The 27,453-nt window shown below is 32.9% G+C and overlaps 1 protein-coding gene across 3 annotated transcripts in view; it reads right to left on the minus strand.

The window, feature by feature from the left end:
• LOC117118365 (DNA polymerase zeta catalytic subunit-like) overlaps positions 1-27,453 on the minus strand; it is a 38,858-nt gene that overhangs the window by 4,543 nt on the left and 6,862 nt on the right. The window contains exons 2-24 of one of the 3 annotated variants that reach the window (XM_033262941.1): positions 26,740-26,917; positions 20,541-20,730; positions 18,323-18,397; positions 17,371-17,452; positions 16,892-16,970; positions 16,588-16,699; positions 16,056-16,147; positions 15,461-15,565; positions 14,932-15,016; positions 14,715-14,818; positions 14,514-14,594; positions 13,753-13,975; positions 13,055-13,185; positions 6,525-12,588; positions 5,206-5,884; positions 4,683-4,811; positions 4,288-4,589; positions 3,844-3,959; positions 2,856-2,977; positions 2,022-2,140; positions 1,419-1,560; positions 793-875; positions 82-243 (exon numbers count right to left, since the gene is read on the minus strand). In XM_033262941.1, the coding sequence (XP_033118832.1) occupies positions 82-243; positions 793-875; positions 1,419-1,560; positions 2,022-2,140; positions 2,856-2,977; positions 3,844-3,959; positions 4,288-4,589; positions 4,683-4,811; positions 5,206-5,884; positions 6,525-12,588; positions 13,055-13,185; positions 13,753-13,975; positions 14,514-14,594; positions 14,715-14,818; positions 14,932-15,016; positions 15,461-15,565; positions 16,056-16,147; positions 16,588-16,699; positions 16,892-16,970; positions 17,371-17,452; positions 18,323-18,397; positions 20,541-20,730; positions 26,740-26,890 (9,428 nt within the window). In that variant the 5' untranslated portion in view covers positions 26,891-26,917. Of the gene's footprint in view, positions 1-81; positions 244-792; positions 876-1,418; positions 1,561-2,021; positions 2,141-2,855; positions 2,978-3,843; positions 3,960-4,287; positions 4,590-4,682; positions 4,812-5,205; positions 5,885-6,524; positions 12,589-13,054; positions 13,186-13,752; positions 13,976-14,495; positions 14,595-14,714; positions 14,819-14,931; positions 15,017-15,460; positions 15,566-16,055; positions 16,148-16,587; positions 16,700-16,891; positions 16,971-17,370; positions 17,453-18,322; positions 18,398-20,540; positions 20,731-26,739; positions 26,918-27,453 lie in introns of all 3 variants that reach the window. The other 2 variants (XM_033262940.1, XM_033262939.1) reach the window with 2 other exon arrangements.

The following is a 27,453-nucleotide window of genomic DNA, read 5'->3' on the forward strand; positions in this document are numbered from 1 at the left end:
TGTTTACTCTTCAGCAATGAAACAACCGCATGGATATGAGTTATATATCTGAATAAGAAAAAGAAATAAATTGTGTCTTACTCTGATAATCCTTCTATCCTTCCTAAACATGTTGAATAACAATAGTTATAGGCCATCATCATGGATGGGTACAGCGACTGGAAATCCAAGACAATGACTGGATCTTCATAAAAACGTGACTCTGGTTCCATCACCAATGGAATGCATTCGGGAGCTTTCATTCTGAAGAGAGAGAGAATTGATGTTGAATGGAAGTGAAAAGACCTTTCTACTTATTTGTGGATTCAATTACTTTCCCTGCAACTGTTCTTAAAACACTAGTGACAAGTTTTAATTACAAGTTAATAAAGTATATTTTTATTTTATCCTCCACCTAGATGCTTTACAACAGAACTATTCTGTTGACTGAAAATATTTTTTCCCCTGCCCTGTTATGAAGTCCTTTAAGTATGAATTTCGCTAAACGATGTATAAACAAGTTACATAATAAAACAAATAGCACTTTATAAACAAGTTGACTATTTCTTCTTCATTTTGTACAGTCCACCAGAATTGGTGTATTTTGTATTTAATGAAATGCAAGGTTTTATGTGTAGCTAAGCCATTCTACATGTTTATTGTACATATGTGACCAGCCAAAAACTCAATTTTGAATTTTTCCTGCAACAGCTGGTTTTGCCAGAGCCGGTCACATATGCTACATTTATGAGCATAAACTACTGTACGTATAAAATTTGAAAATACACTATAATGATTAGATCAACCTTTTACCTGGCTCTCTGTTGAACACTTGGAGAGATAGCAATATAATTCATTGGTTTTGCCAAACGCAACATCATAGATTCTACACGATACTACAAGAGAAAAACAACAAACACTTCTATTAGTGAGGATACATGATGACAGCAAGGCATGCAGAAAACAGTTTGCGATAAAATTTGGGAAACGCCCTCAACCTTACATTAACATTTAATTACTTAATGTTTTTTCACATTAGGAACTTTATTGTGTTTATTATTATTATTATTAAATAAGTTATCAACATCCAAATTCACACAGATTCTTCTTCTTATGTCCATCCATTTGCTAGATACTTTGTTTTCAGCCAGAGCGGAACACATTTTCTAGCAGAATCATTGTACTCTGCCTGGTCCATCAGACAGCATGATGGTGATGCAAGTAGATGTTAACTTAATCATGTGTGTGGTGGTAGTAGAGGGCCGCAACGAGGAAGTTTCTACCATGACGACAGACTACAACAATTCAGATCTCGCTGATTGGCAGACTCAAAAATTCTTGTATTAGCGGCCTGCAATGCTAATTTATATAACTTTTGAATTGCAACGTTTTTTAAAAATAGTAAAATCAAAAGACTAAATAATGAACACACACTATACCTGAGAACCTCTTGATAACACGGAGTAGAATTGTATGCCAAACAGACGAGCCAACTCACTAGTTCGACCAATCAGATCTAATTGATTGAGCAGCTTCATAATGCCAAGTACTCGCGTTACATAATGCTCAATTGTCCGCCATCTGTATTAAGATTAATGCATTTAATACTAAAGTATTACAAGCCTTGCATAACATATCTGCTAAGGCCTCTACATTTCATATTATTTACAGGATTTAATCACAACAGAAAATGATCCCCCACCCTCCAACACGAATGAGTTCATCAAACACAAATGTACATCACAGCTTATATTCACCCTGCAGTTAATTTTATTAGATCATTTTTTGTTTGATTCAAATAACTATTTATACTACAGTTTTTATTAAACATTCAGTAGGCTTGTGAGATTATAATTCTGGCTTTCCATGTTTACAAAACGTGGTGCAACAATGGGTCAACAGTATAGAAAAAAAACCCATTGTGGACGGAGGTGAAATTATTATGAAAAGTTCAGTTTGGCTGGATTTACTCATTCAAAATTATTTTATTTTAGAGACAACAAAATACTAAGTTAAGAAAATTTATACCAAATATTTTGTACCTGTATAGATCAGTCTTATGATCAAACCAATCAGATAAACATCGGAATGAATACTCTGGAATTCGTTGGTGGAGCACATGAAAAGCAACATTTTCAAAGCGATAGTTTGTCAATGCAACCTGTAAAAAATTCAATATAATAATATTTAAAATTATAATAACAACAACAACTGGACTTATTACGTCTGATTGTAAAACAAAATATAGGGTTTTCCTCATTAGCATGAGAACTGATGTTTAATGTTCCAAAAGCTTATTTTCAAGCTTTTTTTTCTCTCATAATATTTTAGTTGCTTTTGCTAAAACACATTACAGAAATAATAAGAGAATTTAACAAGAATAAAATCAAAGCACCCAGTCAGTTATGCTGCTAATCTTAGTAAAGGTTCCCACTTGTTAGGATGAATGTAATAATATATTGTTATTTCAAGTTTTAATTAGTAAAATTGATAACAGAATCAAAATCAAAATGTATGAAATGATAGATTGAACGTTAGAATCAGACCTCAGTCAATCGTGCTAGCAACACAGCAAGTTTAAAATAAATAATTAAAAAATAAATAAATTAAAATTAACAAATAAAATTAATAAATAAAATTTAAAAAGAAAAGTCACACATCCAAACTTGTGTGCACTTGTGGTAAAATTGATTTCAGTTAGATGGACACGAGCCTTCAGTATTGAAGTTTGTCCATTAATCGAAGAAGTTTTTAGGGGGAATTATATAAGTTTACATTGTTATTAAAAAAGTGTCAATGCAAGTAAAACAAATGCAGAAATGTACAGAAACTTCAAACTTTAAGACAAAAACATAATGATGATTTTAATACTTTACCTCATGTCGCAAAAGCCGCCACAGGTTGAGAACTACTCTTCCCACAATGTTGATATCGGAGACATAAAATGAATGCCATTCATCCTTATGTCCTGAGAATTTGCTTTGTTTTGCAATAACATCTATCAAAAAGATAAAAATATTATAAACATTATTTGTCTTCACTTTGAAATACTGACATGTAGGCGTTTAGCCAGGAAAAAAAATAAAGGGAGTCTAAATATTTGGTGCTAAGCAGCAGTTTAAGGGTGTGGCCCCAAGATAAAAAGAAAAGGATACCATGCCACATATAAAAAAAAAACAGTCATTCTTATATCTATTTTATAGATCCCCATTTGATTTACAAAATGATAAATTTCTTTTGAAATTATCCACAGCAGCTAGTGCAGTAAAGGCAGAAAGTACAAGCAGCGTGGTCAAATGATATGATGTAGACAGGAGTTCCTCCAATAAATATAAATACAAAAACTTAGGACTTTTTGATGTATAATCCAAAATTTTTAACAGGACATGGCCAAGGACATGCAAGATGTCTTGCTAAAGCGGCCGTCATAAATCATTCTTGGCCGTCCAAAAGATGGCTGGACAACTCACTGGTTAAGCCCTTGTTGACATGATATATTTCAGATTTTATGGGTGACAGAATATTTTTAAATTAAAATACCTTGAGATAAACTAATTATTGTATAAGGTGATAATATAATTAATGTTAATTAAATTAAAATGTTAAATGTGAGACATTTTACAAGCTCATTGGAGTTTCATGAATGTCCTTTTCATTTTCTATTCTATTTTTAACATTTAAAATTTGTATTAAATTGACATTGATATGATGATGATTATCCATTTATAATAATAATAATGTCATCTTATTAGGCGCACGTATCCATCTCTTGGTAGAGCTGCTCGCGGCACCGTTTTCCACCTTAATTTTAATTATTTATTTATTTATTTTTATAACATAAACAGTCATGGTTATATACTATACCTGGTATCCTTGACAACTGTGAATATAGATTAATTTCAAGAAATTCTGCTCTTTGAAGAAGATATCCCCAAGACAACATCTGGATCTCATATCCAACAAAAAAGTCAGGATCATATCTGAAAAAATATAAGTATGGTTTAATGCTTATAGTCACAGCCATCAGTAATGATTAAAACATATATCCACTACCACTATTAAGTGAGGTTTAACACTTATCTTCACTACTATCATTAATTTCTAAAACTTATGTTAAATTTGCTTTCCACCTGCCACAGCAGAGAACTCTGTCAAGATTCCTTAAAAACCACTAAAGTTCCCACCTTTTTATCAGGCAGGTTTCATGTTAAGTTTTCTGAGTGCAAGCAAAAATATATAGACACCAATTTATTATTATTATCATCATTTGTTGAACAGAAGGGCTATGTATTGTTAGTACATCTTTACCTATTTACGACTTTGACAAGTTCTTCAAACATTGCTTGTTCTGAAGCAACAACGTTCTCCTCCAGTTTTCCAATGCCAGCTCTTGCTAGGAATGACCTCTTCCCAAGGCTAGTACTCTGTATGCTACCATCAGCTGCAGAGTTTGGGTCAAGGGTTATAACCCCTGTCAATTTCTCTGAAGGGTCACTGTCAGATTGAATGCAATAAAATATTGCAAAGATAGCATCAGCCTCTGGATCTGGACGATAGTTCAGACGGCATCTACAATGAATTTCCAAACTCATAACAGTGATATGCTGTACCTAAAAGAAAGATAAAACCAATTGTATTAAACTATGGTACTTGCAGATCAACTTTTTATTTCTTTTTTTGATTTCATTTTGAAATGGACATACCTCATGAACAGCCTTGGCATCTTGCAAGTTATGTTGGCTCATTTTAAATCCATAAGTATTGTTTGGCGTAGGTCCCTCAATTATCGACAAATCTGAAGCTTTTCTAGTAACCGGTGTAGCAAAAGTCTCCTATAATTCAGAAATAATGGTTATAGTGAAGAGATATAAAGTGCAAATCACCATTATATTTACATATAGAAAACACAAATAAGTACATTAAATGAAAAGATAGAAGTAATAGACATTTTTATAGAGGGGCAACTCTTCCTGCTTATTCTAGAAAATCAGCTGATATTTAGGTCCCTTAGTCTAAAATAAATGAAATGAATAATGTAATGCTTTATAAACTAAGTCTCATTACAAGGTTTAGGGAGTAGAGTTATTCTTTAGTTTTGAAAAAAAAAATGATTGACAGTTGCTTGACTCCAAGCTAAATTGTCACCAGCTGGCATTCAAAATAAATTATAATAAAAAAAATTACAAAATTTTCAGGATGTGATCTTTGTATAATATATACACATACCAAATTTTGTCTATTAAGTTGTGGTTTTTGCTGCTCTGTCTTGTCTTGTCTCTTTGAAGCTTCCGTCCTCTCAGCGATAGGTGTAAGTTGCGTTATGTGTGGTGGCGTACTGATCTCTCTTAGTGGTGTGCTGTGTTGCGGTTGACTTGACTGAAGTAATGCAAAGCTTGTCTTTGACTTCTTTGACACTGGAGTGCAAACATTTGAATCATTAAAATGACCAAATTCTGGTTGACTAGATAATGGTAAAGATCCATGAGTCTCATCAATTCCTTTTTCAACCACTTTCATATCTTCTTTGTCTACATTTTTTACCACACTAATGGTTTCATCAAAATCCTCATTTGTTTCTGTCTCATCTAATTTCCTTCGTTTATTCTGCCTGTACAATTCTTTTCCCGTCATCCATTTCATGACCTCTGACCTTGATGGTGGCATTTTGCAAGGAGTAATTGCTGTAACTTTGTTGCCAAGTGTAAGAGCTCTCAATTCTGGTCGATTCTCAATTTCGTTGATCAACTGGAAACTACTGTTAACATCCTGGCTTCCAGAGGGCAAGTTTGAAAATGCTAGCAATCTTCTCCAATGCTGAATCCCATTTGTTGATAAAATGCTGTCAAATTTTGGAAACTCTGATGGAATAAGAGACTTAATTCTGTTGTGATGCACAGGTTGATTACTGTAAAAAGAAATATTTGTAACAAATTGCATTAAAGGTTGATTACTGTAAAAAGAAAATATTTGTAGCAAATTGCATTAATCAGTGCTTAATCGTTTGTAATTTAATATATACACTGTATCCCTAAGTAAACGTAAAAGCTTTGGACGAAACTATTATCATGGGATGCTTACTTAGTACATTTTTATAAGCTTTAAATTTCAAGTTAAATAAAATAAAATATTTTCTTTGCCTGGATAAGTAAGTATTTAACCCAAAATATTTTCTTTGCATGGATAAATAAGTATTTAACATTTAATTCCAGTAACCACTCCCTTTCGAAGTGGTTACTGGAATTAAATGTTTTATTCATTGATTTTTTTAATGTTTTTTTTTATATCTTATGACAGAGAGTTAGAGTTCAACTGCTTCTACAGTATTCATGCATTTAATTTTTGAAAAAACTCAGTTATTTGTTGTGTTTTCCTTAATGTTTTACACTTTGATATGAAGTGTCTTTTCTTTTAACTGTCACTTTCATACTGCTTATGAGGAATGAATGAATTTCTTGTGTTCGCTTGAAGCACCTTAGAGCTAATTTAATTTAATTCGTGCTTTAAAAAAACAGCAGTACAGGCACTTTAAATAATGTGAAAATTACCTTGATTTATCTGGCAGGTCAGCTGGATTGCGACAATAGGCTTCTTGATGGTAAAATTCTTTCAGCCCATATTTGGCAAGCGATTCAACAACTGCTGTCCTAGATGGTGGTGTCTGTTGTGGCTGCCAAACTTTCAATCTCTCAGTTACTGATGATAAAGGCTGTCCATCATTAGGTTGACTGTCTGAGGGTTTATCCTGAGAAATTGGGCTCTGAGGGGATTGCTTGGGTTCATGGTCTTCTTTCTGAGATGCTGCTCTTTCTTCTTTCTTGGGTGTTCCTTGATCAGATTTATCAGAACGAGTTTCATTAGTCCCAGCAATCTTTGTGCAAGATTTTAGTGGAGAACAGAATGACATCATAGAAATATCTTCTAATGATGCATCAGTACATTGAAAGTGTCTTTTCCTCGGCTGTGATACTGGTAAAATTTTATCATCGACTATATCTTGGTTTGATATATTTTGGTCAGCTACATCCACTCTTTCTTCATGGGAGTGTTGTTGACTTAATTTTAAAGGTTCTGTGTCCGAGATTGACACTGATGTCCGATTTGAATCTGGTGTGTCCGGAATGGCTATCTCTGAAAATGAATTTTGACTTGAAAATCCAGAGGAGTCAGGTGTGTTTGGGACACTGTAAATGGGGAAACTTTGGTCATTTCTATCAGATGTCTTTAGAATTGGTGGAGACAATGACATATCCAGGATCGACTCATCTTCTATCTTTGAGGATTTTGATTGTTCAGAATCAAGATCATTATCATGATTGATATCTGTTAGACTTTCTTGATCCTCATTTGTTTCAAACTTCATATTGTGATACACATCTTCTTCATTTCCTTCTGATGTAGATTTCATGATCTTTGGCAGGGTTGCTTTAGGTGTGGAAATACTTTCATCATCAATATCATCAGCTGGTTCCCTATACATTAAAATATGTTGTTTATCTATCATTTCACTCTTTTGTTTATTTGTACATCTCCTCTCTCCATGGATGGAGGATGATGATAATTTTAATTCTTTACTTGTTTTATCAAGCTCCATTTGCTCTTCTCTTACAGTACTCACATTAACACATTTAGAATTTGTTTCTGATGGATTACTTTTAACTTGAACAGAATTTCTCAAAGTATCAACCACATCCTGACTTCCAGTATTTGGTATATCTAATGATCCTTGCCATGGAATCACTGGTGAACTTCTGCCAATATTCTCAACTTTTTTAGTATTGCAACTTACTGACAGAGGCTCCTTTATGTGAGCATTAAAAGACTTAGACAAATGATCTTGAACTTCACTCCTAGTCCCTCCTACTATGTTATAATTTGCTTTTGAAATTTGTTGTAAGGAACTCTGTACGTTTTCATCACTTGGAATCAAACTCGAATTACTCATTGTATCTGTTGATTTATGTGATGGCAAACATGGTGAAGAAGTTAGTTTGGGAGTAATTTCAGGTAAATATTGTTGCACCTCTATACCCCCTTTACCCAGAAAGTCCAAAACTTCAGTTTTTGGTAAAGAAATAACAGCTGTTTTGTTTTGCTTTGTTTCTTGGCATGGAATTGGAATAATTGGGGACTTTCCACCTGTCATAGAAAGTTTGTTCTTGCCAGTGTTCACACTTGCACTGTCAATCAGTAATCCTGGAGAATCCTGTAAATGAGATGTTTCATCATTACTGCCACTACATGTTGAATACAATGAATCTGACAAGTATTCAGAATTTTCCAAACCATTTCCAGACTTCATACTTTTAGATTGCTCACTATAATCTGATGTATTTGTACCAATGTTATTCTTATTAATTTGGACAATATCTGTATTACATTGAGTAGCTGATGTATGTCCATTGGTAGTTGATCTTTGACTCAACATTGACATTTGAGAATCAAATGAATGAGCCTCCATTACATTTTCATTACTAATTTTGTCATTAGTATGCTCAGATGACCTTGTTCCAGTATCCTTTTTAATATCAAGTTCTGAGGTTAACATGACAGGTTCTTCAGAATATGTGACTTCCTGCGATAATGCCATTTCTATTTCTTCATTCTGTGCTCTAATAGCTTCTCGAAATAAGTCCAAAAATGATGTTGATTCACACTCTCCCTCTTCATTGGAATTCACTTTATTGTTGTTGGTACTACACAGAAGATTTTTCAGAATGGGCATACCAGACATTTCAGATGAACTGGGTGATGTTTCACACGGAAATGTATTAATTTTAGAATCATTGATAAGATTGTTCTTTGGTAAGGTTTCTATTGTCTCCATTGAATCATGAAGTAATGTTGAATTAACTTGATCAATCTGACTTTGATTTTTCTCTGTCTTCCTTCGCTTTTTCTCTGGCATTTGTGAGTTATCTTCTGATGTTTGTATCAAACGTTTTCTCCTTACTCTTCTTGCTTTTTTGGGTTTTTTATCAACTGGCTGTTTACAAGAAATGTCTGTCAACATGTTGCTTTTTGATATATCAACTGGAGTAACAGGCATGTTGTTCTGCAACCCCATTATCCTCTGATTATACACTTGGTTGCAACTAACACTGCAAGATTGAGGACTCTGAATTGTACTAGAATTTGATGAAGTCTGAAAATCACCAATTGCAATGTTCAAATTTGTAATAAGATTAGGATTCCAAGACCTACTTGGAGTCCAGATTTTGCCAAATTGTGAATTGTAAGCTTCCAAAGTCGTCCCTGCTGCATTGCCTTTATAAGGCCTTTGAATGTGATGTTGATGACTTTGGCTTTCAATTGGACTCCAGTTAATCATTGGTACATTGCATCTAGCTGATGGTTTAGTAAATTGATGATGCACAGGTTCCTTTGTGCTATGTATACATTGCTGGTTACTTGGACTACAGTTTGAATGGTAAACGTGAGGGCTAGATGGATCTGGATTTATTAATGAAGTACCAATTGGACTACTGATTTTTGAGGAGCCATATCTTCTCACGGATGAATGCTTTTGCTGACAGTATGGTTGATTTGGCTGGCAAGGATGTTTAGGTGGTATGACTGTAGATATAGGTGGTTGTAAGTTGGAAGATGGAGGTTTTGCACTCAAATTCTGATGAAATTTATCTTGAGGTTTGTCAAAGAGTTTACCTTGAGGTCTAACAATAGCAACATCCTTCTGGTTTTCTGTTTGTGTACCAGTCAAATGGACTTGTTGATTGACCTTTGGTATGACAACAGTAGGAACTTGGTTGTCTCTCGGTGTACCAGAAGTACCAACTTGTTGGTTGTCCTTTAGTTTATCAATAGAACAGACTTGCTGTTTGTGCTTTTGTGTACTAACTGAGCAGACTACTTGATTGTCCTTTAGCGTACCAACAGTACAGCTTTGTTGGTTATTCTTTGGTGTAGCAACAGAGCTGACCTGTTGATTGTCCTTTGGTGTATCAACAGAGCAGACCTGTTGGTTGTCCTTTGGTGTACCAACAGACCAGACCTGTTGGTTGTCCTTTGGTGTACCAACAGAGCAGACCTGTTGGTTGTCCTTTGGCGTACCAATAGAGCAGACCTGTTGGTTGTCCTTTGGTGTACCAACAGAGCAGATTAGTTGGTTGTCGTCTGGTGTACCAACAGAGCAGACTTGCTGTTTGTCTTTTGGTGATCCAACAGAAGAAACCTGTTGGTTGCACCTTAGTGTACCCACAGAGTAGGATTTTTGGTTATCACTTGGTGTACCCACAGAGCACACTTGTTGGTTGTCCTTGTTCTTTTGTTTTTTAGGTGAGCTGATCGATTTCCTGTCCTTATTCATAGGTTTAAAAGCAGACTGGGTAGTATCAGTTATGACGTCTTCTAAGGATTGTTCATTATCTTGTGCTGCTAAATTAACATTATTTCCAGATGTCAGTTCCACAGTGTTTCCACATTGTGCATTCTGAGCACAGTGATTCCTATGACTAACATCACAAGAAGTATTTGATGGTGTATTTATCTGGTGAGTGTTGTCTAATGAATCAGCCACAATGGCACCCAAAGAGGACAGCACTTGATTTTTACTGGAAAGGTTTTTGTCCTCCTTGATTTGTTGGCTAAGATCATTCTTGTTTGATGTATTGACACCTTCACTTAATATTACTGTATTCACATCTGGGACATCAAAGCTAAATGTTGGCGACCAGCATTTTGGTGGACTGGAGCACCGAGACTCAGGAACTGGAGAATAATATGCAAGAGACCTCAAAACATCTTCATACAGAGAATCGCAGTCTGTATTGTCAGTATCAAACATTTGTTCAGGTAATTTCTTTACCTTAATTTCACCAGTGGAAAATTGTCTTGAAAGTTTGGATGGCTTTTGTCTGCTTTTAAATTGCGATTTGTCATTATTTGTTCCAGAAAATGTAGAGTTAATGTCTTGAACAATAAGGTTTCCATCCCGTTTCATTAATTTTATTCCTACTCTTGGATTTGAATGATTACTAACATCTGAACTTTTCAAACTTGTCAATCGAGATCCAGAATCTTCAGACTCATTCCTAATCTTTAGATGATTCTTATGCTGTGAATCATTACTAGCATCTTTTCTGTTATTCAAGTCACACTGCAAAATTTCAAGTCCATGCTTGGTTTCATTTTTCAAGGAAGAGATGACATCTTTAACTGGCTGGTCATTGTCAAGAAATACAAGGGATGCTTTCACTCTACTTTTCTTATATGCAAGAAGCTTTTTATTAGATTTCTTTGGATGGTTTGTATTGGATTCTGAGGTAGAGTTTTTGTTTTCATTCTGCAGACTACCCAACTGGATTGCCTTAATTTGACTCAGTTGCTTTTGCACTTGTTTCATAAACTTCTTGGTCAGTATTATAGTTTGTTTATCTGCACTAACTTTGTTGATTAATACTTTAAGTGTTCGACATCCTTTAAATGGGTTGTCATCCAGTAATAATTTACTAGCTACACTTGTTTTCTTCTTCTCTTTAGTTTTAAAATCATCTTCATCATCAAAAGATTTTCCCACCATAAAGTCTTCAACCAATTCCCTGAATTTCCCATTGGCTTTACAGGGAAGTGTTCGGCTTTTCCAAGTTCTATTAACATTTCTGCTTTTTCTTTTGCAATTTGGATTTGTTTTATTTGTTCTATTCCTCTTGAAGGCACATCTCTCTTGCTGGAAATCCTCATCACTTATACTAACATAATGCATAGAATCTAAATTTTCCATTTTTGTAAGCTTAACTGGAAAGCATTTGTTATTAACAACATCTTTAACAGTTTCATTGGCATACATACATGTCTTTGTCTCAGGACAGGGTTTATCTTTACTGTTTATTGTCGCAGTAAGAGACATTTCTGAGGTATCTTTATATACTTGCTTCATTACAGTGGGTGCTTTCATACTATTGAATACCTGAGTGTCAATTGTTGTGTAGATTTTATCAGTTTTTGATTCAGATTTCTTTTGTGCCATTCTATAACAAATAGTGTTATCCCAAGATATACCTTTAATTTCTCCTCCAGTAGAATCTTTAGAATAAACTACTTCTGGAATGGCACAGTTTATTGGGAGGGTAGTATCACTCTTTGGTAATCCTTGTGGATTATTCTTATACTGTTCTTTACATCTCACAACTGCTGAATCCTTTACACACCAAGAATCCTCTCCAAGCCCTGAATCTTTAAGCTGCATTTTCTGATGTGATAGATCCTCATCAGAGGCATCTTTTATGGTCAGTGCATCAACTGTTTTCACATCTGTTTTAAATTTCTTCATTTCCGTAAATACTCTCTCAGTATGTTCATTTTCTAATTGTTTATTGTTAATCTGAGTTGCCTCTTGCATAGGTTGAACCCCTTCTTTCATTTCAACTTCTTTAAGCCTATTTGGATCTGCCTCTTGAATAGATGAAATTTCTTTCATGTTTACATTGTCCAGTCGATAAATTCTGTTTTCTAGTTGCATTTCCATACTAATCCCTCTTGCTTTCATCTTGCAAATCTTTGGTCCCTGTTTTGCTACCTTTGGTTTTTCTGTCTGTATGTTACGACGTCGAGCACCTAAAGTTTTTGGCTTCTTGGCAATGTACTGCATGGCTACTAAAAATATAAAATTTAAAATAAAATGAAGATCTTGTAATTTACAATCATAAGTCATGCAATTTACAATTTAGAATACAATTGAACAGATGGTACCAAATATATACAGAGACTTTAGGAATGATATTGCATAAATTTTTTTCTGTTTTAATTTTCAGTCGACAGCTAAAAACTTATCACACCATACATTGTAATTTTATATTTAAAGACATATTCTTGTGGTTGATAAGATCAAATAATTTATCAATGTACAATAAATGAAGTTCAGGTGTTGCTAATTTACAGAATGTTCACTATAAAAATTCTTCAACTGGAAAAAAATATTTTTCATCATCATATCCAACGTATGCAATTCAAACATTGAATGATATTTTTTCATATGTAATTTTTGCTATTAGAAATGCCAATACCATCAGTTCTAACACCAGAGCAAGTAGAACAGACAAAAATATATTTATATATACACCTTCTTTTTCATCTGAACCTCCATCAACTTGTGGAAAATTACCACCAGGCTTCTCTTCATTCAAATCAAAGGAATCATTCAACCATGACAGATGAATATCCATCTCATCTGGGCTGGTCTTACCACTATTTCTACCAAGTAAAATAGTATTCAATTTGTTGAAAATACTTCATTTATTTATAAAACTTACAAGAAACCCTAATAGTTATATGCATGATAATAGAACTATAAGTCATATATTATGTTAACAATGAGATATAATATTTGTAATATTACAATAATAATAATATACTTATACTTTATTTATAATTAAATATCTGTCAAAAGAATTGAAAACCAATGGTTCATATTCACTTTAATATTTTGCTTTCAATAAGAGTGAGCAGACACTTAACCAGGATTCCCTATAGCGTTACTTATAACCACCTGTGGAGCAGATGGTGTGGGGTCTAGGGAAAGAGTTCAAGTTGGGTCAGGGAGTGAAGCATTCTAATATGTAAATGGTGAATTCATCATCACTTTGATGGTATTTTATGCAGTGGGAAGTAGTGGTTTGGATTACCAGAGGGCTTACTAAAAAAGCAGGTTCAGCTGAACCACAAAAATCTTTCATGGATGTGGGCCTTATAAGCTTGTAATAAACATTTACCTCAAGCTTGACTGGTAACATATCTCAATGCAAATTGTGCAATACTTACTGAGTGGACATCTCAGCAACATCTTCTATATCCTCATCCCAAGCTTGGGTCATCATTAGCATATCTTCATCCTCCTCCTCTTCAATATCTTTTTGGCTGATTACATTCTCATCTTCCTTTGTTTTTCTCTGGCTTAATCCTGATAAGATGCTATCATCTTCCGGGGAGTTATCCTCAGCTAACTCAGCTAATAATGCAATTAATTGCTTATCTTGAGTCGCACCTTTGCCACAGAAATGTAATGACAATAACAGAAGTTTAATTATAATCATATACTGTATAACATTTCATACCATATTACTGGAAACATAAAATAATTTGGATGAATAATTTGTTATATAAAACATTACAGCATGAACACAGCACTATATGAAAGCTTATTAATTATTCAAAAATACAAATAATGCTGAACAGTATTATAGCAATACAATAAGAAATAATCAACAGAATAATTCAAATATTGAAAAGACTAATATTCAGATCGTTGATTTCATGATAAAAAAAACTGCATGTGCAAAAACATTGTTATTTCATGGAGAAAAAATATGAAAGTTAATTATATTGTATGCTGAGGGGATGATTTCATTATATTTTAGGGATGTTCCTTGCAATTGTTTGACTCATTTCATCCAAGTATCAAAGTAAAATAGACAGTTGTTAACCACATACAGTAAGTAATAACAAACAACAACAGTGATATACTTGAATATTTAAACAAATGAGGGGAAAAAATAGAATTCTACCTAAGGCTTGGGACATACTAAAGCTTTGGCTGGCTGATACAACAGATAGGACAGCTTCTTCATCAATGCATGGTTCCACCTCTTGCATGGATATAGAATCTATATCAAAATAAAATAAACATGCTAGAGTTACACAACATTTTAGTTATCTGATATAATTGATAAACCACTGGTGAAATGTAGTTATAGGAATATATAATCACAAATGGTAAAACCAACCTTGTGATTGATTTGGCGATTTTATAAAGCTTGCATCTGATTGGCTGAGGTGTAGCGTGTCCTGGGATGAACTGTTATCATCTTCACTGTCTATCTGACTTTTCCTGAATAAAATAATATAAATTATTTATCATTCAAAGAAATATTTTCATTGGCCTCAAGCTATATTGATTCTTAAACTGAATAGAAACTGTGGATAGTTAATATCGAAACTCACAGCAATGCACACTGTTGTTGGATGATTGTATCTAGCCTGGCAAGATGTTGCCTTTCACTTTCAGTTGGCGGAACAAACCCACGTTCTGTAATAGAAGCCAATACAATATCAATTTCTAGAGCTTTGTACACACTAGTTTATTTCAAAAAGATATGTCTCTGATACTGGTATATGCGCACCTAATTAATGGGCATGATAATGCCATATCTCACCAATATGAGCATGATGATGTCATATCACACCCATATATAGGCATGATGATGTCATATCACACACATATCTGGCATGATGTCATATCACATCCATATATGGGCATGATGTCATATCAAAATATGGGCATGATTTCATCACTATCATATATATGAGCAAATCACAGATATTTGTCACAAACAACTTGATAGTGCCAACACAGCTTAAATGACAAATATTGATTTATACACATCCAAGAAGATTGATATGCAACATTTTAAATATAATGTGCTTAATCTCAGGTTTGTTGAAATCTATTTGAGCTGAGTGGGAACTGTACCTGGTGATGAGGGAGGTAACAATTGTGAAAGCTGATTCAATTCTTTCCGTCGCTGCTTCTCGTCTTCCCATATTGCCATTAGGCCAGGATTTTTACCAACATTTTCTAAGATGCAAAAAGTAATAAATAAACATGGTAGGTATTACTTATTATATAATCTTATGGGTTTTTTCTAACGCCTTGGGTCTTAAATGGGAGTTTTGTGTCGACTGTGGATCATCATGCTATAAGAAAGCATCTCTCTGACAGTTAACTTTATTATTGCTATATTAATAACTGCTTCTGATTTCTCTTTTCATTCCCCGTACATTCAATCTTGTCCTTTTTTTGCTTATCTCCTCAATATGTGCCTTAAGCACATTGGTGGAAATGCCCCAACAGAAATATCCTGCATTATTTTAAGAGATGGTTTTATGGGTGTTAGCTGTTAGCTAATGATCCTTTGTGTTTTGAGACACGGTTGATCCATCTTTGATTGTGACCATAATTGCATACTTAAACAAAAAGTATGTTAATTTTCAATTGCAAATAACGAAATCATATAAATTGACTACTTGTGTTGTAATTCTTATTGTGATTGTTATTATCAACTTACTCTCAATCTGTAATCTATTTAAAATATCAACAGCTACGCAGTCAATCTCCAATTCGCACATGCTTTGTCTGGCGACATCCACCAATTCTGGACTACAATATAAATACCATGTATACTTTTACAAATAATAAATATATAATATTACATATATATTAGTTATATATACTTAAGTACAACTGTTAAGGCTACTACAATGAGAATGCTTAGTGCTTGGTTTTAAAAATAAGATATTGTGAACACTTTTAATGCATAAAAACAAAAAAAAGTATTAAAGCCACATATAAACAAATGATATATTGTAATTTTTTGGTTTTTGTTTTGTTTGTAAACATTATGTATAACTCCCTTTTTAATCCATTTCTTAAAACATTAATATATTTTTATTTAATATTTTATGTACTACTAGCTAACATTATTGTTCATAACCACAGAGTATGAACAGTCAATATTTATTGAAAATATACAAACATGCAACAATTGATTGCTTAACAAAAGAGTATTTATCATTATAATAACCAATTAAAGCTGTCACCTTTGTACTTCACTTGTATTACCATACTCCGTTGAAGGGACATTACTATGGAAACTGCCATAGCCAGTACTTGATGCATCTTTAATTGCAAGTGTAGATTTTGCCTGGTTTTCTACAAGATACAAAAATACAAATTCAAATAATAATTTCTAGAGAATACTGTATTTTAAGAGCTTTTCTTAATTTTGTTCATAAACTACTGTAGAAACTCAAAAGATTGCAGAATGTTCATTATTTATTATGCATATATAAATGCTTCATTAATTATATATCATTACTAAACTTGAATATGTATTTGGCTTACCATCATCACTGGAACGTCTAAACTTGAAAGCACTAAGGTTTATTAGGTCCATACCAGAAAGATTATAGTCAATAAAAAACTGTAATTAAATTCCCAAAATGGGTACATCATAAAAAAAAATCAAACAACATAATAGAAATGTAGTAATAAACATTATTAAAAAAACTTTGTTTTTGATAATTTATATTGGAAATTATTCATTTATGAATCTATATTTATCCATAAAAAATTGGGAAAGGAAATATTCTTTAATTGAAAGCTTATAATTTCACAAAATACTAAATTATTAAATATTTATTAATAATAATGTAGTCATTTATGTAGTATTTTTACAGTACCTTAATACTTTAGTTAGCTAACCATGAATAGTATCAGATAATTAATAAAACATTAAAACACCAAAATATGTAGGAGATAATAAACATTAAATTATCATTATTAGAGAGGTTATATGATGTTACAAGTTCAGTAATTATTACCTGAAGGAGAAATGGAATATGCGCCTCGTGGGGCTGATGTACCTTGTTCATTACAGCGCCCCCATGCAACAGATCAACGGCTCTAGTAGAAAAAAAAATGGATTACAGCATGTTAGTACAGTAATTTTAACAGAACAACAATGTTACTTTTATTATGTTATATTTTTATAATTTTAATCCACCAACAAGTGGCTTGCCCCATACAGGATGGATGCAATATACCCTTAGCAAAGTATCTTGAGGCTTGAGCAGTTTTTTTATTTTTACTTGTAAAAAAAACCTTGGAGTTGCAGGACTTCAACCAAGGACCTGGGAAAGTACTGTAAGCATCTTAACCACTAAGCTACAGGCCCGGGATTTATCAATCTCAGCTTAGCAAATGTATTACGTCAAAAAAATAAGATGTCCCTAAGTAAATAACTTAAGATGATTTATCAAACCATCTTAGCAAAATCTTAGGGTAAAAGTCGTCTAAGATAGCACATGCATACAATCGTAATTTTAAGCAATTTTAAAGCTAAGTCATATTGATAAATTGGACTTAAGCAGAAAAATGGACTTAAGGTATATTCTATAAAATTCTTTCGAATTTCATTTATGTTAACCTAGAAATAATACTACACTTGAAGCTAAATAAAGTTACAGTATTTGATCACTTCTATAATATTTACACAATTGTTTTTATTGTTATACACATATATATTGTAGTTCCATGCTTGCACTTTATAGGTAATTACAGGTGTAAATGGCTTGTTTTTTAATGACCTTGGATAATACAATAGATTCTACAGTATAGCTTATATTTCTGTAATGGTTTAAAATTAATTCACTATTTGATACATACTGTACCTACAATAGTTTGATATGCATATGTATTGACTTAGGTGTGGAATATATCTATATAAAACAACAGCAACATTTAATAAAACAAATAATTTTACTAACAACTTACTTTTTTACCATAATAGGATTACAAAAATATATTTTCATAAATTGCTTCTCCTCTTCATAGTAACCATAAAAAGGACTGAAAATGAATTAACAATAAGGAATATTTAATTAAAATTGTCATTTAGATAAAAGGCACTTTCTAGGTCAATATGCACATCACAGTATGGCTAACTTAAAAATCAGGTTCTTAAACAAAATAATGAGAACAGCCAAAAAAAAAAGAAAAATGAAAATTTAATAAACTAATTCAGAAACAAAATATAGAATTTATGAATGAAAAAAATCACAGAAACTTTAACACAAATAATTATTTTTATTAAACAACAAAATTAAATAAAGGTACTAGACCTATATCAACATTTCTATATTACAGTATTCTAAATCTTAATACCAATACTATAAATTAAAAGAGTTAAAATAAGCCTACTGTACATTAGTAATTTAATTCAATGTCATTATTCACATATTCATATATACAGTAATGCACAATAATAAATTAGGAAACAGTCTTGTAATAAATGTATGCATTAATAAAAACCAAAACTATTTAGTTATGTTTACATGAAAACCAGTGTTATAGTAATCCTATTGAGTATCTCTGGAATGCATATTGAGTGAGGATAATTTATGCAGACAAAAGAATTTTTAGAAATGTTTGAATTGTAGTTTAAAAGGTCAAAGTCTACCAGAAAAGTAGCTACCAGATCTAGATGCAGGAAAAGAGTGATAGTACAGAGGTGTTGACAGGACCTAAGCCAGCAATTAGGCAATGGGGGTTATGGAACTGTAGTAATTACAAAAGACCAACAAGGGATTGTAGGGAGGTTAAGCCTGGTTTCCTGTCGACGTAAAAGTCAGAATTTCTTACGATTCTTACGACTGTTACAAGAAGTTGGGCAAAATCTGACGCGTCTTGATCGTGTTGGGCCGCTGACAAAATAAGCCGGTAACGATTCTTACGCCAAGTTGACTTTTCAAACCTCAATCTGAAATTCCTGCGCTAACGTTGTTACACGCTCCTAGCGTCAAGTTAAATATTGTCCTTGTGATTGTGATCATCTGTTGTGATGCCTGGTTTGCTCATTAAAAAATAACCCGAGAAATAAACAATAAGTTAATCCAGTGAAATATACTTCTAATCATTAGAAAATGCTTATAAGATAAGTAAATGCGATATAATTATAAGTTAAGAATTAAATTATTCAATCCTTCCTAAAAATGGAATTCAGTGCTTAAAAATCTCATTCGGGACCATTCTGTCATGTTGGCCTATTGCATACTGATTGGACAAACATTTATTGTATTCTTTATTTTGAAGCGACACTTTTGCAACAGTGGCACAGTATGTAAATAATGGTGCGTCCAAGAAAAAAAGAAAAAAAAAAAAAATCACAATCTGAAGAGATTAACAAAAAGTGCAAATAAATGTCTTAATTACCCCTGCCTAACTTAATTAAACATTTTAAAAATACAAATGCCAAAGTTCAACTTTTTAATGAGTAAACAGTTCAAAAAGAATTATAAGGCCTAGCCTAGTCGGTTTCCCGTCGAGCATGGCGTTACAACGATTTTGCTTTGTGTTACGTCGATTTCACAACGCATCAGTCACAATCGGTTTCCTGTCAAATCGTATTTTGTTACGACAAAACGACGTAGTCGTAAGCAAATCTGCCTTCTTATGTCAACAGGAAACCAGGCTTTATTGTGTACATGTAGGAAAGGTGATACTGTAGTACCTGTAGCTAAAACAATGTTTTAGTTTCAATAACTTTCAGTTTTTATTGTTGATTACTTCTTATGATCATGCGAAAATGGAAACTGTGATGGAAAGCATAGGGAAAAACAACTACTTTAAATAAAATAAAATAAGATGATTTATTCATTTTCTTTTTTATTTGTTTTGTAATTCAATTAGCCTATTTGAACTGGCCCCTCCATCTCCAAGAGACATCTCTGATTTTATTTCATTTAATTTTACTTTACAGTATTGAAAAATCTGATTTGGCTGCAAACATGAATTGCAGCAAATAAACCTTACTTCCAAGAGATGCTAATTCAATTATTTTCGGCTAATTTCCCGCGTTTTCTAAAATTATTTGAAATGCAAAAATTGAAATTTGTAAAGCAAATACATAAGTTACTGTACTATAAAAGCTAACTATATTATTATTATTATCATGTTATTATTATTATAAATGTTAAAAATATGAACAACGTACATGCCAGACACAAGCGTAATTTTGAAAACATGGATTGTGCTGTTAGTAGATTGGTTCATTGCAACTTGTAATGCTTTGTCAATGCTAACGGCAAATCGATGTAAATATTGCTCATCAACAGGTTGTGGTCCATCATAAGGCACATAGATATACGGCAACAATCCATGAACGTGCAGACAGGTTTTTTGACCTTGTGAGAAAAAAGAAAATTTACATATTAAAAAAACCAAAAAGTGACATTTTGATTACCAGTAAACTATCAATTACAATAAAAATTGTAGTATTGTTGTATTAGTTTCAGAGATGGAATTAAGGTGTCTCAGCTTGCCTTGGACAAATAATTTTTTTTTTTTTTTTTTACATTAAAAAAAATTTGCAAAAAACCCCAAAATCACATTTAAATTATTAGAGCACCATCCCAGTAATCTAGAGGTGTCATAGCCCTACTTTTTTGTGCATCAGCCCCCAAACATTATAGGGCTAAGGGGGTCTGGACCTTCCCTGTGTAGAATTCCCTCTATTGGCCCCTCTCTCCGGTATCCACCACTGAGTTTTATTTGTCATGTCATATAAAATAGGTTTTTAAAGTACAACAATTTCCAGTGTCTCTGAATTATTATTGCTACATGGTATCCATTTTCACTTTAATCTATCATAGGTTTGCTGTGACACTGTCAATGCATTGTTTACTGCACTTCTCTAGCCACTGCCCGATGTTGTCAGACTGAGACCCATGTCCCCTGCATTGTCAGACAGCTTAAATTAATTTATTTATTTTATTTCAACAATCTTTAATGAGGGTGGTGCATCCAGCCAAAGCTGATCATTAGGGACCCTCAATACACATAGTATAACAAAACAAAACAGAGTATGAAACCAATTAACAGTAATATAAATAATAACCTTTCAATTCTTAATTTACATAATGAACTAATTCAAAATTGTATAAAAAACTTAATATAAATAATTAAAATTAAATTACAATTAAAGATGTAAATTAATCAAGCATGATTAAAAAATAGTTAAAGTAGGCAAAAGAAACATTAAAACAACAAAGAAAAAAAAAGTTTAGAATAAATGCTAGAGTCGCCATGATTGTATTAAACATCATTGTACTGCTTGATAGGAAATTATAATACCTTTTTACAGGTCACTGAAACTAATCACTTGAAAAATCTATTTCTATAGTAACATCATTACCACAAGTGCATAAAACCATGTATGATAATCATTCAAAGAAGAATAGGACTTCCTTCTCATGATAATCTATCCACCCCACAGTATCACTAGATTAGATCCTGACACTACATACCATAGAGCCTTACTTCCTCTTTCTTATAATAACCACAGTAAAGTGATAATACTGTATTTTCAACAGTTCATTATTAGATTAGATATACAACTGCTACTCTTTTTTGTTTCTGGAGGACTGGACTTCTGTATAGATTGGATTTGATGTTAACACCAAGGATAATCTATGAAGCCAAATAAAAAAAAATTATTGTGTTGGCCATGCTCGACCAACCTAAAATGTACGAAATTGAGATTCGGCATTTTAGTTTTTTTTTACTACAACGAAAAGTATTTATTTCTTTTATTGAGCTAAAAAGGCTGGAATAAGACTACCTTGCTGGACATTTTGCTTATAAATATGGGCTATATTGCAAACACCTTTTTCCGAAAGACAGAGCCCTTTTGTATACTGCATTTCGGCTGTGAAGCTGAACCGAGTACCAAAGAACAACAATGAATCTCCACGGTTGAACGCAAACATATTGGCTACTGTACAACCAGTTAAACCCACTATGTTGATATTAATATGCTAAATGTTACAGGTGTTATAATTTCCTATCAAGCAGTACGGTGATGTTTAATACATTCATGATGAATCTAGGATATATTCATGTGGGTTTCTGTCTGACAATGGGTCTGAGTCTGACAACATCAGGCAGAGGCTAGAAGTCCAGTGAAAAAATGCATTATCAGTATCACAGCTACTAAAATCTGTTTACAAATTTCTTGATTATTACAAAAGTCTTGATTATTACAGGCCTGAGAGCTAACACTATTGTTAATCCAAGTCAACTTCGGCAATTTAATTGTCTTTATTTTTTTGATCACATGTTTTGTATATATCTTTCGGCTGAATAAAGAATGAATAGTGAATAGATGAACCAATGTTTTTCCCTTCCGATGAAAAGGTCATTTGCTGATTACAGGATGAAACGGTGTTATTTTAAGTCATGAGGAAACACGAAAAAAAAAATGTATTCCTGTATTATTTCACTTAGCATTACCATGTAAACAATAGGAAAAAATTTAATATAAGTGTGTTTATATACCTCATACTGTACATAGGCATCTCATTGGTTGAGAAGCGGGCAATAGAAAGTACTATGTTACCTTAAAACAGGGGTGGGCATAAAAATCGATCGGAGGGCCAAAATAAATTTTTGATTTAACACCGAGGGCCGCACCCAAATTCAAATGTTGCCAGTGTGCTTGCAAAAACCTCCAAGCACCGCTTTTCCACCACTTTATTCTCAGTTTTAATATACTTTTGACATATAATGGTCAGTGTCGGGCCGTAAAAAACAATTTGTTTTCCTGCCAATGTTGCCAGACGATAAACAAACATGGAGGCTGGTCGGTTTAAGCTCCTGGATGAAGAAGGACTAGGCCTACTGTAGCATTACTTCTTGATGAAGCCAATAGCAAAAGCACCAAAAGACAAATTAAATAATGTCTTGTCATATTCAACAAATATTGCAAGAAGGTGGGTGCTGTTGAAATTGAGGAAATAAGCAAAGGAGACTCGCACTCTTTGATCGCCTAGTAGGCATAGGAAGTAAAGCCTAGGCCTACTAGGTACTCTTTTGATTACTTTTTTTAGGTCTCGTAGAATCATGTATGAGGTATATAAAACAAATATTGACTGCTCTAGATTCGAGGAACGGTGAAAACTATTACTCCTCTGTGATGTGGAGATCGTAGCCTATGTCCACATGCTACGGTCTCCACATCAGCTCGTTGCAACAGGAACTCCATTCTCTCATGAGCAGTCAATTTGATAACATTTAAATATAGCAAATGAAATGCAAAAGTTAACATGGACTATATCTAACAAAAACATAGTCATAATAAACCATTATCAAGAACATTCAGTGAAATTTTAAAAATAGGCTCCCAGCTGGAGTGTGTGTCTATGCCCTACTGCCTTACAGGGTACTTTTACTAATAAAGTATCCACATAGGATTCGGTTATCAGGAAATGTGTGGTGTATTATTTTTATGACTTCTGTACAATAATAAGGTACTTTGGCACATGACCCATCATGCACCTCCACCTGATTTACCCTTTCCGTCATCTTTTAACTGCCAGATCATAACATAGTTTCTTTGCCCCAGAGGGGGCATAGACAGAAAGTCTAGTCCTAAAAGGTCATTCACAAGTACAAACAGTACTCTATTTCGGTACCCCCTCCCTCCACTCTGAAAGTGTACACAAAAATGTTTATTTTGCAAAACCATTCTACATTTTTTTTATGAAGTCCTCTAAAGCAGTGTACTTGGTTACTTTAAAATGAATATCCATGCTTATATTATAATTTTACCATTATTTTACAAATTGCATGTTATTTTGAATCAACATTTTATGCATTTGCAAAAGTGTACAGATTTGTCTACCCCCACCCCCTCCCCCTAGCATACTGTTTGTACATCCCTTAGTTTGAGTGTCTTCTTTTTACATAATCTGCGGTTACAAGTTAATCCTTTTACTTAGTAATACCCCGTAACAATATCCTGAATATGATTGTTTTTTGTATTTCAATTTCCTTTCACATGATCCCTGAATGCCCCCATTGAAACAAATTTAAATTCAGACATTTTCATTTTTCTTGGAAAACAGAGTCCAGTTATTTACCATAAGATAAGAATATAATATTAAAATTTAGGGCTTAAGAAAGAGTAGATATAAATCACTAAGAATACAATGTGTTGCTATCTAAAACAAATTTATTGTATTAAGATAAATATCAATCATTAATAAGATATCCCACAGAGAAAGTACCAGTCAAAATGTCCAAGGGTTAGATTCAAGAACAGCAGATTCGGCATAAAACAAAAATACTGTATAACAAATTAAAAACAAAACACTGAAGTACTGTAAAATGGCATGAGGGCTACATGCAAAATGATCTCTTGTTACAAACAAGGAAATATACAGTGATATAAACTACCGGTAAAGTAAATTACTTGAGCAGATGAATTCAAAGATGGCTCTATGTTCACTAGAGTAGAACATTTTTAAAAAGTGTTTACCTATATTTCTTTCACTTAGTATACTGCCATGTACAGTAACAATTAAGATATATTTTACAATACAAAGTATGTTTATAACATTTACAAAATGAAAGGTCAGATGAGCTCATTGGAGCTAACAGCCAACCATAATTAGCTTAAAGTAGGATTAATGTTGTTATTTTTAATTATTACTTTCTTTGCTCTTGTTTTATGTTAAGTGCATAAAGGTACCCACAATATGCAGTCGATTATTATTATTAGTATGGTACCAGTGCTGATACCACTACTAGTGCCGGTACCACTACCCGTGCCAGTAGCAAATAGTACTATGACATCATAAACAATAATTACCAACTTATTTGGGCTTAAATGTTGTGTTATTTGTCAGCATTTACACAGCGCCTTTCCTTTCGGTTGCAAAGTGCTTTTTTTATCCCTGGTTATTAAGTCTACTGTACATGCTGCCAAATAGGTGGAGTAACCGGCAACTTCACCCAGATACTGTACCTACAGTGTTTATAATTGGTAGTACGAAGGAATGCATGTATTACTTAAGAACACAAGTGCACAGTGAGGGATTAAAACTGCAACCTCAAGGTTGGGAGACCAAACATTTAGCTGTGCCACTAAACTGAATAATTCTCTATAATTAAGTTATTAATAGAATTGTAATTTCTACTGAAAATTATAACAATTAAAATTTCTTCCTTTGCCAACAGACACATACATAATATACTGTAACATTTCTGTATTTTCTGCATACTGTAATCCCCTAATCTATAATGTTTGGTAAATATAATGATTTTTGAGAAAAAACTCTGAATTGTTTTGATCTCAATGTGTCATTGCAAATCCTTCCTCATATAAAAAAATGAGCAATTTAATGTTTTAATTGTATGTCTAATGATTTTTCCTGATTTATACGGACAGTGTGCTAGCTTAACCCTTTGAACCTTTGAACATGTAAGCCCAACACACTGGACTAAAGACAAAGTTAAGGAATGAATAATCCTCTGGTAAGGAGTAATTTTACTGGCTGATCAGCTACGGACAGCAAGCATGAAGGCCTAATCATGAAATACTTCAATTCAATTTAGCATTACATAAAATACATGTATTTGAGTGACTGATCTGCCTGCTGTTTACAGTACAGAAGGCCTTTGCTTGGACCCATACAATGAAATTAATTAATATTTCATTTCAAAAGAATTAAAATTACCAGTAAAAATCAATATCATTTTTATTAAAAGACCACAGTAAAATGTAAAGCTAGTGGTATAAGCCAATATTACTTTTAATAAAATGTACATTACAGTGTAAAGGTCGTTTACGTTTTTTGTAAAAACTTTCTTTAAAAAGGGTTAAAAATCACTCAAGATAATGTAAACATAGCTTATTTTTTATTAAAATAATAATAATAATAATAATAACAATAATAGTAACAATAATAATAATAATAAAAATAATAATAATAATAATTTTAAAAAAAATAATAATAATAATAATAATAATAATAATAATAATAATAATAATAATAATAATAATAATAATAATAAATAAATAATAATAGTTCAAATTATTTAACTTTCTTCTTGCCTAGGGTCTGTTTGTGCCTGAGCTACCTGGTAAACTGGTGCCAGCTACTAGTGTCTGTCCACCACAGGGGCTGTATGGAGCAGTATACTGGGGTAACCCCCTACTTGTCTTGAGAGATATATAGTACTGGGTCCTTTTAAGTGCACATTGCAGCTTATAGACCTTGTTCCATCTCCAGAACCATAGGCAAGCATGCCATTCGAACCAACGCCGATATTACAGTATGCTTGTACAGGTGCAGCAGCTTGCGGCACCCCTGCCTTAACAATACAAACTGAAGAACTAAAAACTGACTTACCAGTAGGAGTAGCCCCAAACACCCTTACAACAGGGACTCGCTTCACTTCGCATCCTCGGAAATCTGAGTATGTGATATCCAGCTGGGGGATCGGTTCTGCCATGTAATTGTCCGCTGTCACAATTCGAACTGACAACATTTTATCACCCATATTTTACATCAATTTTGTATTTAAAATCTGAAAATAAATGTCAATAAAGTTAAATACAATTCAGAAATGATACCAATGTGTTAATTTATATTTTTGAATGTACTGAAATGTAGTTATGGTGGGCAGGGCAACACAGCCTTTAAGTTTTCCACCCAGTCTAAAGCTAATTTCATGGCCCTCCACCTACCCATATTTATTAACCCATTTTTCCATCCTTAAAATCCACTCTTATTATTTAGAGTTTACTGATGTTATTACCCTTAAAATGTCTATCACCCACCAATTTTGCAAAACAACTTTTGGTAATTGTAGATAAATTCACAAAATTACAGTAAAGACGAATACTCATAATATGATTCAACCCACTGCAATCTGGTTTAAAAGCAAATTGTACTTTAAATTCACAAAGCTAAATACAAACTTGGTACTTAATATTTTATATACCAGAAGACCCTTTTCATTGTGGTTTTAAACAATAGAAAAAAACCCTCCTCTCACTCGACATAGAAAAGACAACAAGCTTGCACAAAAAATGATTGTGTGCTTGGCAATTTGAATGAATT

This window comes from Anneissia japonica, unplaced genomic scaffold (genome assembly GCF_011630105.1).
Source record: "Anneissia japonica isolate Jap-2015-1 unplaced genomic scaffold, ASM1163010v1 scaffold695_len1296351_cov181, whole genome shotgun sequence".
Lineage (NCBI taxonomy): Eukaryota > Metazoa > Echinodermata > Crinoidea > Comatulida > Comatulidae > Anneissia > Anneissia japonica.